Here is a 14932-nt window from a genome sequence, read left to right as displayed (position 1 = left end):
TAAGCAGAATCTGAATCGATAAAATTCAAATGATACCCAACTCTAGGCCCACATAGGATTAGTGTGGGTTTGCCTCTGCCCACAGAAACCTACACTTTCCCACATTGGGCTAGCACGGGCATGTTTGCTGGGTAACTGTAAGTTATTTTATCATAGAAAATTTTGTTAAATTCAAGTAAGTTAACACTGTTTGATTATACAACACTGTGGTGACGCCAGTTAATTTCGGTCATCAGCCCAACAATTACTGTGCACTACTAATTCCAAACTGTACATGCACTTCCTTCCACAGAAAATATTTTTCCAGAGATCAGAAGAGAAAAGCTGTGTGTGCCTACTGATTTTGCAAACTTTGCCCTCAGAGTTTCAGTCCGTGTCCATAGATTTGTAGAATGTGCGTACTAATAAATATATGTACACAGGACCTGGCTGTACTGCTTTCTGAGCCAATGCTCTGGCTCGCATGGCTCCATCGCAGTTTCAGTGTCCACTGGAAACATTTCAGAAGCGAGGGTCTGTTCTTCAGCATGATCATGTTTTACAAGCTCATTTGGATGTGGTAACACATGCTTTGTGGATGTAATGCTGTAATTAACCTGTGTTTTTTAAACTGGCACGTAAGTCCTCCTAGAGTGTCATGGTTCCAGTGCACACTCTCAGTGAATGCGGGCGCCATTGTTGATTTTTCAAGTTTCTTTCTGTCAATTCACATCTGCCTGCCACTAATAATAAGACTGACAGGTTATCTTCTCCTCCGTGGTCTCACCTCTCTTCCTTTCCCTGCCTTGGTCCTGCTGTCTCTCTCTCTTAGGCATGCCCAGCTTCATCAAGTCCCCTGACGATCAGACAGGGATTTCAGGAGGAGTGGCATCATTTGTATGCCAGGCAGTGGGTGAGCCCAAACCTCGTATCACCTGGATGAAGAAGGGGAAGAAAGTCAGCTCTCAGCGCTTTGAGGTATGAGTCTGTAGCAGGCCTCAAAGTTTTCTGTCTGATGTGACAATGTGTGGAACCTTTTCTAACGCCTTCAATGGTCAACAGTTCTCTGTTTTTATGTGCGACTAAGACAGAGGGAGAAAGAGCAGGATAGACTTTGTGATGTAATTTTGTAATCAGTTACAGTGTGTAAACATACCTTCTCCGGCAAATGTGTGAGAGGCTGAACTATATGCTGTGGCTGTATTTACTAATTAACACCATGCTCAAAAAACTTCACAGCAGCTTCCCTCCATTTAGTGCCAGTTTGAAGACCATTTAAATGCTAATCACATTAGGTTGATATTCTAATGAGAATGCCTGAGGCTCAGCGTCACAGTGAGTACAGAGTTCAGTTTCTGCAGGTTAAACAGTGGCACTAACAGGTTACCAGAACAGTGATAACCTGCTGTAGCTGAGCCAGAGGTCAGCTTTATTCAAGGTACCAAATACAAGGGACATTTATTTGTCATTTTTTAATTAATGGCAGCGGATACTTCTGTATGTTTTGCCAGATGTGCAGACATCTCACTTCATGGATGTCCTGGGCTTTGCACGAACCATGCCAGTTTGTAATGTTTCTAGTTATGATGCTTTCTATTGCTCCTCTGTAAAATTTGACCAGAATCTTGCTCTACAGGAAGTAAAGCATTTTTTTGCTTTTTTGTGGTGATCTGTGATGACCAAGATAGGTTCTCAGTGATGGTAATTCCAAGGAACCTATAACTGTTCACCTGCTCCACTGATGATAGGGATGTGTGTCTTTGACTCCTTTTTTCTGAAATCAACAATCAATAGTTTCAGTAGTTTGAAGTTGGTTTGTGCTGTGGTAATGACCATGGATAAATTGAAAAGTAAAGGTAAGGAGACTGAAAGTGCTGCACCTAACAATTATTTCCATTATCCATTAATCTGTTGATTACTTTTTTAATGACCAGATTGATTGTTTGGTTAATAATGCCTCTGGAAATAGTGAAAAATGTCCATGCCAAGTTTCCAGTGCCCAAGGTGACATCAACATGTTCTCTCATGTTTCTTTGAAACCCAGCTCACAGAAATTGTAACTCACTTGAATTAGGTAACCCTGCACCTGTTGTTCTTGTCAAATTTCATGATGTAATGCAGGCAACACCTTTATTGTCTTATAATTATCAGCAATCCTTATTAAAAAATAAAAACCAACAGTCGATTCAACCTAATTATTACTATTATTATTTATCCAAAAAAAAAAAAAAAGACGATTAATGTTGTGAAACAGTCGAGGTTTGGTTAGATTTAGGCACAAAAACTACTTCAACAAGTTGGGAATGAGACTCAAACATCAACTTTTCTTACAGGCTGGACACACTGGATGTGCTTTTCACTTTTTGTTTTCAGCAAATGGAAAGCTCTCTCAAGGTTAAGTTAAACTCTATTGTGTAATATGGGTCTGTAAAACAAAGGAGCAAAACAGATTTTGAATGAATGAATCTGAATGAAAATGTTACAAATGATTTGTTTAATCCTCCTCTGCTGTTGTCTGGCCAGGTGATTGAGTTTGATGACAGCTTGGGCTCTGTGCTGCGTATCCAGCCTTTGAGGACCCACCGCGACGAAGCCATATATGAATGCACAGCGACAAACAGCGTGGGAGAGATCAACAGCAGCGCAAAGCTCACTGTCTTAGAGGGTAAGACCTGACTGCCCATCCACCTCACTCCCTGTCCCACTAATCCTCCTAATTTAATTTTGTGCTCAAATTTACACAATTTAAGCTGTTGCTAATATGGAGTAATGATGTATAACTATAGTAGAGTCTTGGACTCATGTGTCATCCTGCATCCAGCAGCAGAGCTCCTCTAAGAAATAGAGCAGTGCGTAGTGTGTGAGTGGTCAAGTGAGAGAAAGAGAGAGAGTGACGGTGGTTTCTCAGAGCAGATTTTGGCAGAAAGGGAAAGTTTAGCAGTGAAGTCGTGGTAAGTTGTAGGGAGTGATGTAGCATCCATCCATTGTCAGAAAGTTAGAAAGTTTGGTTTATTTTCTTTAGCATTGTTCCTGGACCTAGTGCTGGAGAATTCTAGTTGGAACGAGACAGCATTGCAACCTTCCAAAGACACTGTCTGCAATAGAGCCTGGTGATGCAGAGTGTGAAATCCCAACATGCCAAAATACATCAGCTAGTCAGTATCCTTAAGCTTTAAGCTGTGACACTCCACCTAAACCTCCAGTGTCACTTTTGTATGTGAAGGGCTTTGCAGGCAGGTTAGCAATAATACATATGCAATGTCCGTTTAAGCTTATAAAACTTGCTGACAAAATAAAACTTGCTGACAAACAGTTCATATGATACGACTCCTGGAGTCTTAATAACATTATGAAAACAATTCAGTTTGGCAATGTTTAGGCACCAATACTATTAGGTTAGGTGTAGACACTGAAACTAATTGGTAAGGCTGAGACACAAAAACTACTTGGTTAGATTTAGGCACACAGACTACTTGGTTTGGTTTAGGCGCAAAAATGACTTGGGTAGATTAAGGCACCAAAACTAAACACTCAATTGTCACAGTATAACACAAAGTCAGTTAAACTTCAGGCATATCAATTTGTCCATTAGGATGCATAAGTGATTGTGAATCAATTTCACCTGCTTTGGTGCAAATGAAAGTGACAACTGGAGGTGCAATGGAGAGGCAAAAGCAAGACAACCCCCCAAAAGGGAATGTTTTTGCATGTGGTGGCCACAGATAATTGCTCTCTTCTTATCCTTTTTTTAGAAACTTTATTTAAATTTCAATGTCAATAGCACTGATCAAACATTGTTAACATTCCTTGACAAAGGGCTTCTCATTCTATTTACCTTTTTCAAGAGCATTTAGCTACATGTTTATATCTGTAAATACAACATAACTGGAGTCCATCTTTGTAGAAAAATGTCCATTTTCATTTGCAGCTTTGCTGTCATGTGTTCCATTATATAAACGTGTTTCAGTCTCTGGGTCCATTGGGTTCTTGTGGGCAAAGGTGCTTTCCTCCAGTTCACAATTATGATTTTTCTTGCGATCAGCAAAAGTATATGCAGTATATACATCTGATCTTTTCCTGTGACATTCTCTGGAGGGATTCCCAGTACAAACAACATAGGATCCATTGAAATAGTGGTGTTCATTATCTTTTCAATCTCTCCTTTTATATCCTGCCAGTAGCTCTGTATTACTGGACAATCCCAGAAGACATGTGCATGGTCACCCGTCATCCCACAATTTCTCCAACAAAGTGGAGATACTAAATCTTTATAAAATGTTGAAATTACCAGTGGGGTCCTGAAAAATCTATTTTTTGTCTTCCAGTCAAATTCCTTCCATAGATTACTGTTGATACCTTTGTCCTCTCAAATCTTGTCTTCAGTTATCACATTTAGTTCTAGCTTCCATTTTTCTTTTACATTGAAGGTATTTTCTGCCATGTCAGCCATCAACATCCTATAAATATGTGAGACATGATTCTTGGTTGGCAAATGTTTTTCTATTATCATAATAAAATATTGTTCGAAATCTGTTGGGTCTCTTTTAATCCTACTCCCTGTATGGGTTTGGCTGTAGTGCCTCATTTGTAAGTAACAAAACAGATCTTTTGGGGGCAGTGCAAATTGAGTTTGTAGTTGGGAAAATTACTTTATTTCATCGCCCTCAAAAAGCTGGTTGATCGTATTTATGCCATTATATTCCCACCGTTACCAGCTAGTAGCATAGCTCGTGACAAAGTGAGTGCTCCCCCTAAGCTCTTTCTGACTGTGTCCCATAGTATGCCTTATCCATACATTCTTTATTTTAAGTTAATTCCACAGTTTCTTGTTAAGGAAAGGTAAGACTGATAAACTAACCCCTTGTACTGACTTCTGTTCTATTTGGACCCAACCTGTCTCCTGGTTATTGTTCATCCATTGAGTTACAGCAGTAAGTTGACTTGCTTAATAATACATTTTCAGGTTTGGTAGACAGACCTCGTTTCTCTTTTGTTGAGCACAGTACTTTTAGTCTTACTCTAGGTCTTTTATTTTGCCATACAAACCCAGATATGAGTTTATCTAACAAACCAAAAGTAGACATGGGGAACCATACAGGGAAGGACTGAAATAAATATGGAAGCCTCGGCATTAAGCAGCATTTTCATCGCTTCTATTCTGCCAAACAAAGAAAGCGGAAGAACCTCCCATCTTGTTAAGTCTTCTTTTATTTGTTTTGGTAGCTTGTTATAGTTCAATTTAAATAACTGTGTATGGATAGGTATGAGTGTGATTCCCAGATATCTAAAACCTTGCTGAGAGTGTTGAAAAGTCACTACATCATTCAGTTGTGTGGGCCAGGTTCCAGATAACATCATTGCCTCGGATTTACCCTCATTAACTTTGTAGCCTGAGATTGGGCCAAATGTGTGCAGACATCTCATAAGTGCAGGGATCGAGGACAAAGGATTTTGTAAAAGTAGTAGTATATCGTCCGCAAATAGTGCTATCTTATGTTGTGTCCCTCTTTGGTCCGTTATACCATGAATCTGTGGCTTCTGCCAGAGGTTCAATACTGAGTGCAAATATAACTGGAGACAGTGCATCTCCCTGTCTTGTCCCACATTTGAGCAGTATCCATTAACTCTGACTCTGGACTTAGGGTCCTGATAAAATATTGTAATCCATTTAACCAACTTATCCCCCGAAACCCATGCTCATCAGTACCTGCTGTAAATCAATCCAATCCACCCTATCGAATGCTTTCTCAGCATCTAAGCTGAGAAGCATTGATGTTTATCTGCTAGATGTGGCTAATGACTGTAAATTTAGTGCCCTCCTAATATTACTGGTACCTTGGCGGCCATTGATAAATCCAGTTTGATCTGGTTTAACTAATTTTTAAATATATTTTTGTATTCTTTTAGCTAGGTTGCTAGTTAAAAAATTTTTATCCACACATAGAAGACTTACAGGTTGGTTTCCCGTACAGAGTGTGGGATCTTTTCCCTCTTAATCACTGCTATTATAACATCCGACCAGGATTTAGGTGGATCTCCCATTTCTAGTGCATAGTTATATGCTTTACTTAGCACTGGGGCAAGCTCATGTACCAATGTCTTGTAATATTCTCCAGGAAACCCATCGATTCCCGGAGACTTGTTAATTTAACTTTAAGAATTGATTATTTTATTTCAGTTTCTGTGATTGGCCTAGCCAATTCGACTGTAATATTTATATAATATTTAATATAATATATAATATTTGGTCATATTAAGGGGTCATATTAAGGGGTCCCAGAAATTTTTGGATCTTTTCAGTCGTGTTATCTAGGTTTTGACTATCATATAACTTTGTAAAGTAGGCTGCGAAGGCATCTGCCATTTCTTTTGGTTACTAATTGCCTTATAGGTAAGTAGCACATCTAGGTCTTGTTTTGCTTCTTGAAGTAATTTGAGTGTTTTTTTCATTCTTGTTTGTTTATGCTCTTGTTGTAGTTTATTATTTTTTGACTCAAGGTTCTGTTGTTCCTTTAACCTTTGTTTCTTTATTCTGAAGATATGGCTATTATCTTCCCTCTCATCACAGCTTTAGCCTCACAACATGGAGGGAGAAACACTCTCATCATCATTTAAAGACAAATAATCAATCAGGTCCTTCTGAATTTACTGTCTGAGCAAGGGTTCAGTCAATAATGAGACATTAAGTAAGTTAAGAACAAAGGAACTTAAAATAACTAATATGAAAACATAGAGAACTTCCACATCACCAACTGGCTGTAGCAAGACCAGTTCCCGATAACAACAGGACAGAGATATGTGATGAGTTATTTCTGGGATGTAAATAAGGCAACAACACAGGACACACACACCAATTGCAATCAATAATCTGTCTATTAACATGAAATAATTACGTCTGGACCAAAAAGAAACATACATAAACAGTGAGAACCATGTTCAATTTCCAGGCTCAGTTACCCAAGTGACTTATAGGATGAACTGATCTGCAAATAAGCCACTTTCTTTCTTAAATGTCAATTTACATTTCCTAAAGAGAATCTAACATTCAAATGAATTCAAATATAAATGTACATTTTAAGGTCCACGGTACATTTCATAGAATAAGCAAACTTGGAGCACTTGCTCTCTTGCAAAAAATAGACCCCAGAGAGTCAGAGATCTCACATACACCTGAATCAGCCTAGACAACAACACGTGTGTGTCTGTGTGTAATTGTTTTCTGTTGTTGAATGTAAACACTGAAAAAGAAAACTACAAGAAATTTTCAAAAGTCTCTAGTAGCTATAAGCCTTCACACTAGTGCTTGTTAATCTTAAGAAAAGCACTTCTTTCCAGTGTGTTTCTTGCTCTGTTGCGGCGGCCACTTGAGAGGTCACAGGTTACACTAAAGACCCGCTCAGCAAAGGCCTATGATGCTGGCATTGCCAAAAGGTCCAAAGCCAGAGGTTTGAGCAGTCCAAACACAGAGCAACTCTGAGAAGTCCAAAACTCCACCCCAGATTCCTCAGCATTATCAGCAGCAGCATGGGACAGCCCTTCTTTGTATTTCTGAATCTCCTGTCTGATATTAGAGGTCTTGGAGGTCCTGGGCCTCGATGGATGAGTGGTGCTGAAAAACCTGAATCTGGGCCGCTTTGCCACTGGCAGATGGGTTGCCTTTGAAGTCTCTGTGTTTTCTTCTTTCTCCTTATCATCAGTCACCTGCAGTCTTGGTGGCACACTGTTAACAATGTAGTCCTCCGCCTTTTTTAGAAGATTATGAATTTCCTCATCCTCATTTTCCACAAGGGCTTCAGTTGATACACTGGGGTCAACGAAACATGCAGCTGCAGCAAGTGGAGAGAACTTGGAAGCCGTGACATCAAGGAAACAGCTGAAGCGTTGCTCCATATTTGCACTCTTCTGTGCCAGTGTAGCTGCTTCCCTGTAGCTCCTGCTGGCATGAAGGGAGAACTCAGACAGGTGATTCCTCAAGTCCAATAGTGCAGGCACAACAAGGGATAGGGAACTGGTGTCACTTTCAAGCACCTTTGTGTGTTCTGCAAATGGTAGGAGAAAGTCTTTGAAGATAGCCACCTTCTGCCACTCACTGGGTAGCAGGCCGTCCCAGTTCATGGTGTCAGCTACCGATGTAAGATGGTCCCTCACTTCCAGAACACGAGACATCATCAAATATGTACTGGACCACCTGGTTGGACAGTCTTTGATGAGGATGAGTCCACACTGTTGCAGTAACCACTCTGTGGCAACAGATGATTTGCGAAATAGTTTGACCAGGTGCCTGACTTTGTCCAGCAGTCGTTTGATTGTGGGTTCCTTCTGGATCATGTTAACAACCAGCTGAAGGGTATGGACCACACAGGGGGTCCTCTCCAAGGTTCCAAATCCATACCTAATGAAAAGTGGAACACAGAACGCACAGACTTTTCATAAATCCTCCCAGAATAATTGATTTCATACATTAGCACATAATTTATCACCACACAAAATATTAAAAATGCTGATTATAAATCAAACTTTATCTAGTATCTAAAACAGTGAATAGTCACAGTATCTGGGAAGACTGTGCATTGGGTTTTGTGTTGGGCACACACATCACATGTACAAGCATTTTAAAATACATAAATATAAATGACAAACATCATGCAGACTGACCTTCGTCTTCTTCTCCCTCTTCATCATCACTATCCTGGAGACTGTCCTCCTCAGAAGAACTGGTGTCCTCCTCACGATTGTGATGAAAAGCAACAACCATGTTGCTTCCATTATCCGTAATAACAGTGAGAATTTTTTGGGATCCCCCATTCTTCTGTACACTCCTCCACAAGAGCAGCAATAGCCATAGCAGTGTGTGGGTGAACCATTTGCTTTAGGTTCAGGAGTATGTGTTCAGCCTTATTATCCTGGGAGTTAAAATAACAAGCGCTGACAGCAAGAAAGGATGCTGAGAGCCCCTTTTTAGTCCATATGTCTAAGCCGATGGTTATTTTGCGTGCCATTGACAGTCCATGTTTGATTTTTCCTTTTCGGCCAGGTACATTTTAGGTTTAGAATTTTGTTTTTTTTTGGCACAGTGAGTCTTTTATCAATTTTTTCCATCATCAGGAGGAAATCCTCATCTTCCACTGTACGTGGAGGGAGGCCTGTCCGGCCTATCCATTGGGCTATCGCCTCTTCTTTGTTATGTTGTTCCTGTGAGTCTGGTTTGTACTTTGTGTGAAAAAGGAATGCACCTGCGATAGCTGGCCTCTCCTCTTTCCTGGGTGTTTGCTTTACCGTAGGTATATCTGGAATCTAGGACAGGAGTAAACACAGTGATGTCAGGACAGACGCAACATCAGGAAATCCAAGTGTTGCACTATAAGTAAATCATTGCTATGATTTTAACTTAATAACACAAACCCTGGCTGAAAAAAAGGAAACTCTATACAATCAAAACTAGGTTATATTATATTCACAAAGTAAATACTTTATACAGGTTATGTAGGCATATTGCAGACACCTTGAGGTATGTTTTGGAGGGAATTAGTCATAATATATTCAAATTCATTTTGATGCTAAGTCAAATTATATTTGATGGTAATGTGAAGGACAAATAAACACAGCATTTTTATGTCACCAAATGCATAATACATCAGTTAGTAAATCTGCTCTGGTGTTAGCAGGTGCATACTGGCCTGTTTATGATTGCAAGGCATGTGGCTTTTAGCTACTCACTCGCTAGTTATAGACTTAAGTGCTACTTGGAATCTAGCTGAAACATCAATGTCTCCCATAAAAAAAAGTTTCCTGGCTGAGCTTCTACTTTTTCTCAGTAGAAATGTTAGCAATGTCCCATTGTTTAGAGATGCTAGCTCCTTCACAAGTTTCACAACAATTTGCTAGCCTAGCTTAATGAGTTTGGTTATATAAAACACAGCCCACATAATGTAACACCACCACCGTATAGCTTAAAAACAACATATTGTTTTGTTAGCTTACCTCAATTTCTTTGTGGTGAGCCTTTATGTGTCTCTTCAGGTTTGTGGTATTCTTACCAGCTATTTTATGAGCACACTGCTTCCCTTCTGATAAAATAATGCATTTGGTTTTTTTTCTCAGTCTCATGATAATGAAAATGGGTCCATATATTGCCTCATTTTCTTCTCCCAAGCCCTGTTGTTGTCATGTTGCTTCTTCTTGGTACATCCATGTGTTGCTCCCGGTCGTTCATGGTTGAGTGCACAGAGCCGATACAAATCTACCGTGCGTGCCCGTGCGCCGCTCACAGGTAATGGAACTGCTGCATTGTGGGTAAAAAGTAATTTCATGATTTCGTCTCCTCTTTTTTCGTCAACGAAAATAAAGAGAGACTTTGGCAAAGTTTTTATTTTGTAAACTGCATTTTCATCTCGTCTTTTTTCGTCAACGATAATGCATGTTGGTAATTGTCACAGTTAGTGTAACATGACGACGGTGCCATCTTGTCATCGTCTCGTCTTAGTCATTGAAAAAAAGGTCGTTGACGAATATATTTCGTCATAGGTTTCGTTAACGAAATTAACACTACCACCACAGACTCATAAAACATCCTGAGCATAGTCTGGCAGATGTTGAATGACCTCAGCCATCTCAGAAAATAGAGACGACTCTGTCCCTTCCTCTAGAGGGCATTAGTGTTCTTAACCCAGTCCAGTTTATTATCAATGTGGATACTTATAATCCTCCAGAATGTCCACACTGACCCCCAGGATGGAAACAGGGGTCAATGGCACCTTGGTCTTCCTCAGGTCCACAACCAGTTCCTTGGTCTTTGTCACATGGTGTGAGCGGAACCATCTACAGCTCAATGTGACAAAGTTGTCCACAGTAATCCTGTACTCATCCTCAGCCCCCTCACTGATACATCCAACTATTACTGAGTCATCCTAGAACTTCTGGAGAGGACAGGTCTCTGTGCAGTAGTTGAATTCTGTGGTGTAGAGGGTGAAGAGGAAGGGAGAGAGGACAGTCCCCTGTGGGGCCTCGGTGTTGCTGACCGCTCTATCTGATACACAATGTTGTAAGCGCACATACTGTGGTCTGCCAGTCAGATAGTCAATAATCCAGGTCACAAGGGGGAAATCCACCTTCATTGCTGTCAGCTTCTCACCCAGTAGAGCCAGATGGATGGTGTTGAATGCACTGGAGAAGTAAAAAAACATGACTCTCACAGTGCTCGCTGGTTTGTCCAGGTGGGCGTAGACACAGTTGAGCAGGTAGATGATGGCATTCTCAACTCCAAGTTTGGGCTGATAGGTGAACTGTAGGGGGTCCAAGAGTGGTTTGACCAAGGGCCGGAGCTGTTTCAAGACGAGTCTCTCCAGGGTCTTCATGATGTGGGAGGTCAGAGCCACAGGTCTGTAGTCCTTGTAGCCACAGGGACGCGTCGTCTTCGGCACATGGACAAGGCAGGACATCTTCCACATCACAGGGACCCTCTGTAGACTCAGGCTCATGCTGAAGACATGGTGAAGTACTCCACATAGCTGGGGGGCACAGGCTTTGAGCACCTTGGGGCTGATATCATCAGGACCCGCAGCCTTGCCTGAGTGGAGTCTCACCAGCTGTTTCCTAACGTGATCAGCTGTGATGTTCACTGTAGAGGTGACAGGTAGGGAAGGGGGAGGTGTAGAGTCAATTGGTTGTAGTTTGTAGTGAGGTTGGAGACCAGGGGAGGAGGAGTGGGGAGGGATCTCACAGGAGGATGAAAGGCTGTAAGGAGGAGGAGGGGGTGGAGAAGGTGGCCGTCGGCAAACAGCAGTAGGATTGATGGTGGTGTTATCAGGGGCTGCAGGGGTCTCAGTATCAAATCTGTTAAATGTATAATATATACAGAGGTTTATACTGTACTATATGTATGTCTGGAGACAGCTGTGTTGGGGTTTATGGGAAAGTGAGTGAAAAGAAAACCAGCTCTTAATAACAGTGTCCTGGCCTGTCTAAGTAACATCAACTAGCATGAATAAATCACCATCAGCATAGACTGCACACCTATATTTAAATTTTTAGAGAACATATGTGTTTGAAATCAACATAATGTAATGCGTTAGCAGCCTCATTGTTGTGGTGGCGAAAGTGACCTCTGCTGTTCTCAGCTGACGCAGGGCCTTTGCAGTAGGTCTTATCTGGAAGAAGGTGATAGCTTTGGAAGCACTGATGTCCCCTTAATAAACACTCATTAGGCAAGTGTTGCTTCACTTGCGCTGCCAGTTCTGCTCAAGACAATGTGCATACTGGAGGTCTGAAAGCCTGTGGGTGTAGCTTTGTCAGTCAGGTAAACAAAGTGTGAGTGTTTTCTGATCTGGCATCCCTATTGGCAGAAGAACATTGTTTGTCAATGGCTAAAATAATGATGATAAAATATGATCTGCCATGGCTGTGGTTAAGGTCTTGTTGGGTTTAGGCACAATTTTTATTTATTTCAATTTGTCATGTGCATGTGGTTTCTGCTTTTTCTTACACTTGGTAAAAACATTTGTTATCATAAGCATTATTATTAGGCAAAAGAAAAAAAAATATGGATAAAGTCAGATGTCGTGCCTCTTGGGTGAGGGCAGGCCTGAGCGATATGGCTAAAAAGTCTGTCACGAAGTTTCATATCGGCTAATATAGATAATTATTGATCTTTTTATTGATCTATTTTTTGTTATTTTTAAAGACCAGGTGAAAAAAGGTTCAATTCAACTTTTATTTATTTTGAATTTAACCACTTTATCAAGGTGCACAGGTTAGAATTATGTAAATACAACAATGGAAAACACACAAATAAAATCACACAAATAAACTAAAATATTGTCATTCCGGCGATATTATATTCACAATTTCTTCTCTGTCAGTACTCATTTGTTGAGTTGAAACTTACTACGATGAAACAGCCACTCGAGCAAGGGGTTCTGGTGGTGCCAGATATTAAACATTACCAAATTGCATGCCTTTGTATTTATCTGTGGCATTGGTTTAGAGATTACCCTAAATCTACTTGGCTTTGTATGGAGGCTGCCCCAGTGGCCCCTATTCCTCTTCGTAACATATATATATATATATATATATATATATATATATATATATATATACATACATATACATATATATATATATATATATATATATATATATATATATATATATATATATATACACATATATATATATATATACACACATATATACATATATATATATATATATATATATATATATATATATATATATATATACACACATATATATATATACACACATATATATATATACGCTACTAAGAAACGGGTTTGTCTTCAGGTAAGGAGCAACTTTATCCTACAGAACACTCTCAAAGTCTGGACTTTGAGACTTCCTTGTGGTCCAGCAGTGGTATACGGACTGTGGGTGACTTGGTGACAGATGGCATTGTGATGTCTTTTGATCAGCTCAGAATGAAGTACAATCTTCCCCAAAAAAACTTTTTCAGATAACTTCACTTTCAGGAAACTTACCTTTATAGCGCCCTGTCAATCTCAAATAAGAATGCACAGCTGATACCAGGTCTCTCTGACAAGCTGACTTTGGAGAGAATATCTCAAATGATAAGTGGGACAGAGTGTGGTCCAGCTCCTCAGGTTACTTATTCACCAACAAAGCCAAGGGAGTTGCAATTCAAAGTTATACACAGGCTTCAAATGTTACTTACACTGAAACGTAATCAGTTTAATCATTTGCTTTCAAAATACTGTAATAAATTAAACACTACTGAAGGTTAATATTTCCACTGTAATGACTTCCTGGTCAAAGTGTGTAAAGAAATTGATAATATATTTAAGAAAAAAATGGCCATGGAACCTATTTTTTTTGCATTCTGGGAGTCCAATCAGCAGCAGTGAACCTCAGCCCCACATCACTGAAGCTTCTCAATGTGCTTATTTTCAGTGCAAGGAGATGTGCAATGTGCATTGTGTGTTCAATGGATTTCAGTCTCTGCACCTACAGTTTCACATTGGATTTGGAGTGTTATGAAACTTGTCCCTTTAGAAGCTATACGCTTCTTGCTCAAGGACAAACCATTTCAGTTTTTTCATATTTGGGACCCCTTTCTGGATTACATTGGTGATGACAGGGCCTGGGCCCTTAGGAGTGGTCTGTATGGACTAGCATGGACTGAAATCTTGAGGTACATTTCAATGTAAGCCTTTGTGTTTTTTTAATGTTTGTTTTTGTTTTGTTTTTTGTCTATTTTTGGTTCTCCTGTGTGTGGAGAATGGGTTGAAGGTTTATTGGAAAAGAGGTCACATATGTTTGTCATGCTCTTTCATCTTTGATTGTTTGACCCATTGGAAATCAATAAACATACTTTTTAAAAAAGAAAACAAGTAATAGGCTGGGGAATTAATGATTTCACCGGAAGAAAAAAATGCTTGAGCAGCACTCGTCTGAGTGGCTGACTTAGACTGAAGGCTAAATGCCAACAAATATGGATTGAAGAAGAACATTTCGTTAGGTAAAACCTGTAGTGGATTTTGGAAATGATTACATCGATATTTCTTTTATACATGTCAACTTTTGGAATTTTTAACACTCTGAAGTTACTTCATGTGAGGTTTGCAGATATGTAGTAGCCTAAATCTGTCTTTTTTCAGTAGGTATGTTGCTTATAACAACCTTGAGCTAGCTAAGCATTTTTGTGTTTATATATCCAGTATTTGTTCAGTTTGGGAAATCCCACAATCTCTGGAGCCTTCAAGGCGGACTCAACAGGGGCTAGATGTCTTCATTGCTCGCGCTAATTTGCCTTCAACATTTGCAGAAAAATGGAAAAAATAGTAGATAGTAAATGTTTTTGTCTTTGTTTTGTTCTGACTAGGATTGCTTCCAACTCATGTAATCCAAACATTTCTAATAATTTCAGAGCATTGAAAAGTCCAAAAGTCAAAATATATTGAAAAAAGATTGATGTAAT

General features: G+C 39.8%; 1 protein-coding gene across 1 annotated transcript in view; it reads left to right on the top strand.

The window, feature by feature from the left end:
• Positions 1–14932, top strand: part of LOC140993507 (receptor-type tyrosine-protein phosphatase F-like) — a 114030-nt gene that overhangs the window by 66292 nt on the left and 32806 nt on the right. The window contains exons 3-4 of the mRNA XM_073462964.1: positions 812–957; positions 2503–2644. Coding sequence (XP_073319065.1) covers positions 812–957; positions 2503–2644 — 288 coding nt within the window. The remainder of the gene's footprint in view (positions 1–811; positions 958–2502; positions 2645–14932) is intronic.

This window comes from Pagrus major, chromosome 3 (assembly GCF_040436345.1).
Source record: "Pagrus major chromosome 3, Pma_NU_1.0".
Lineage (NCBI taxonomy): Eukaryota > Metazoa > Chordata > Actinopteri > Spariformes > Sparidae > Pagrus > Pagrus major.
The sequence above is the reverse complement of the archived record's forward strand: the minus strand, read 5'-3'. Positions and strand labels throughout refer to the sequence as shown.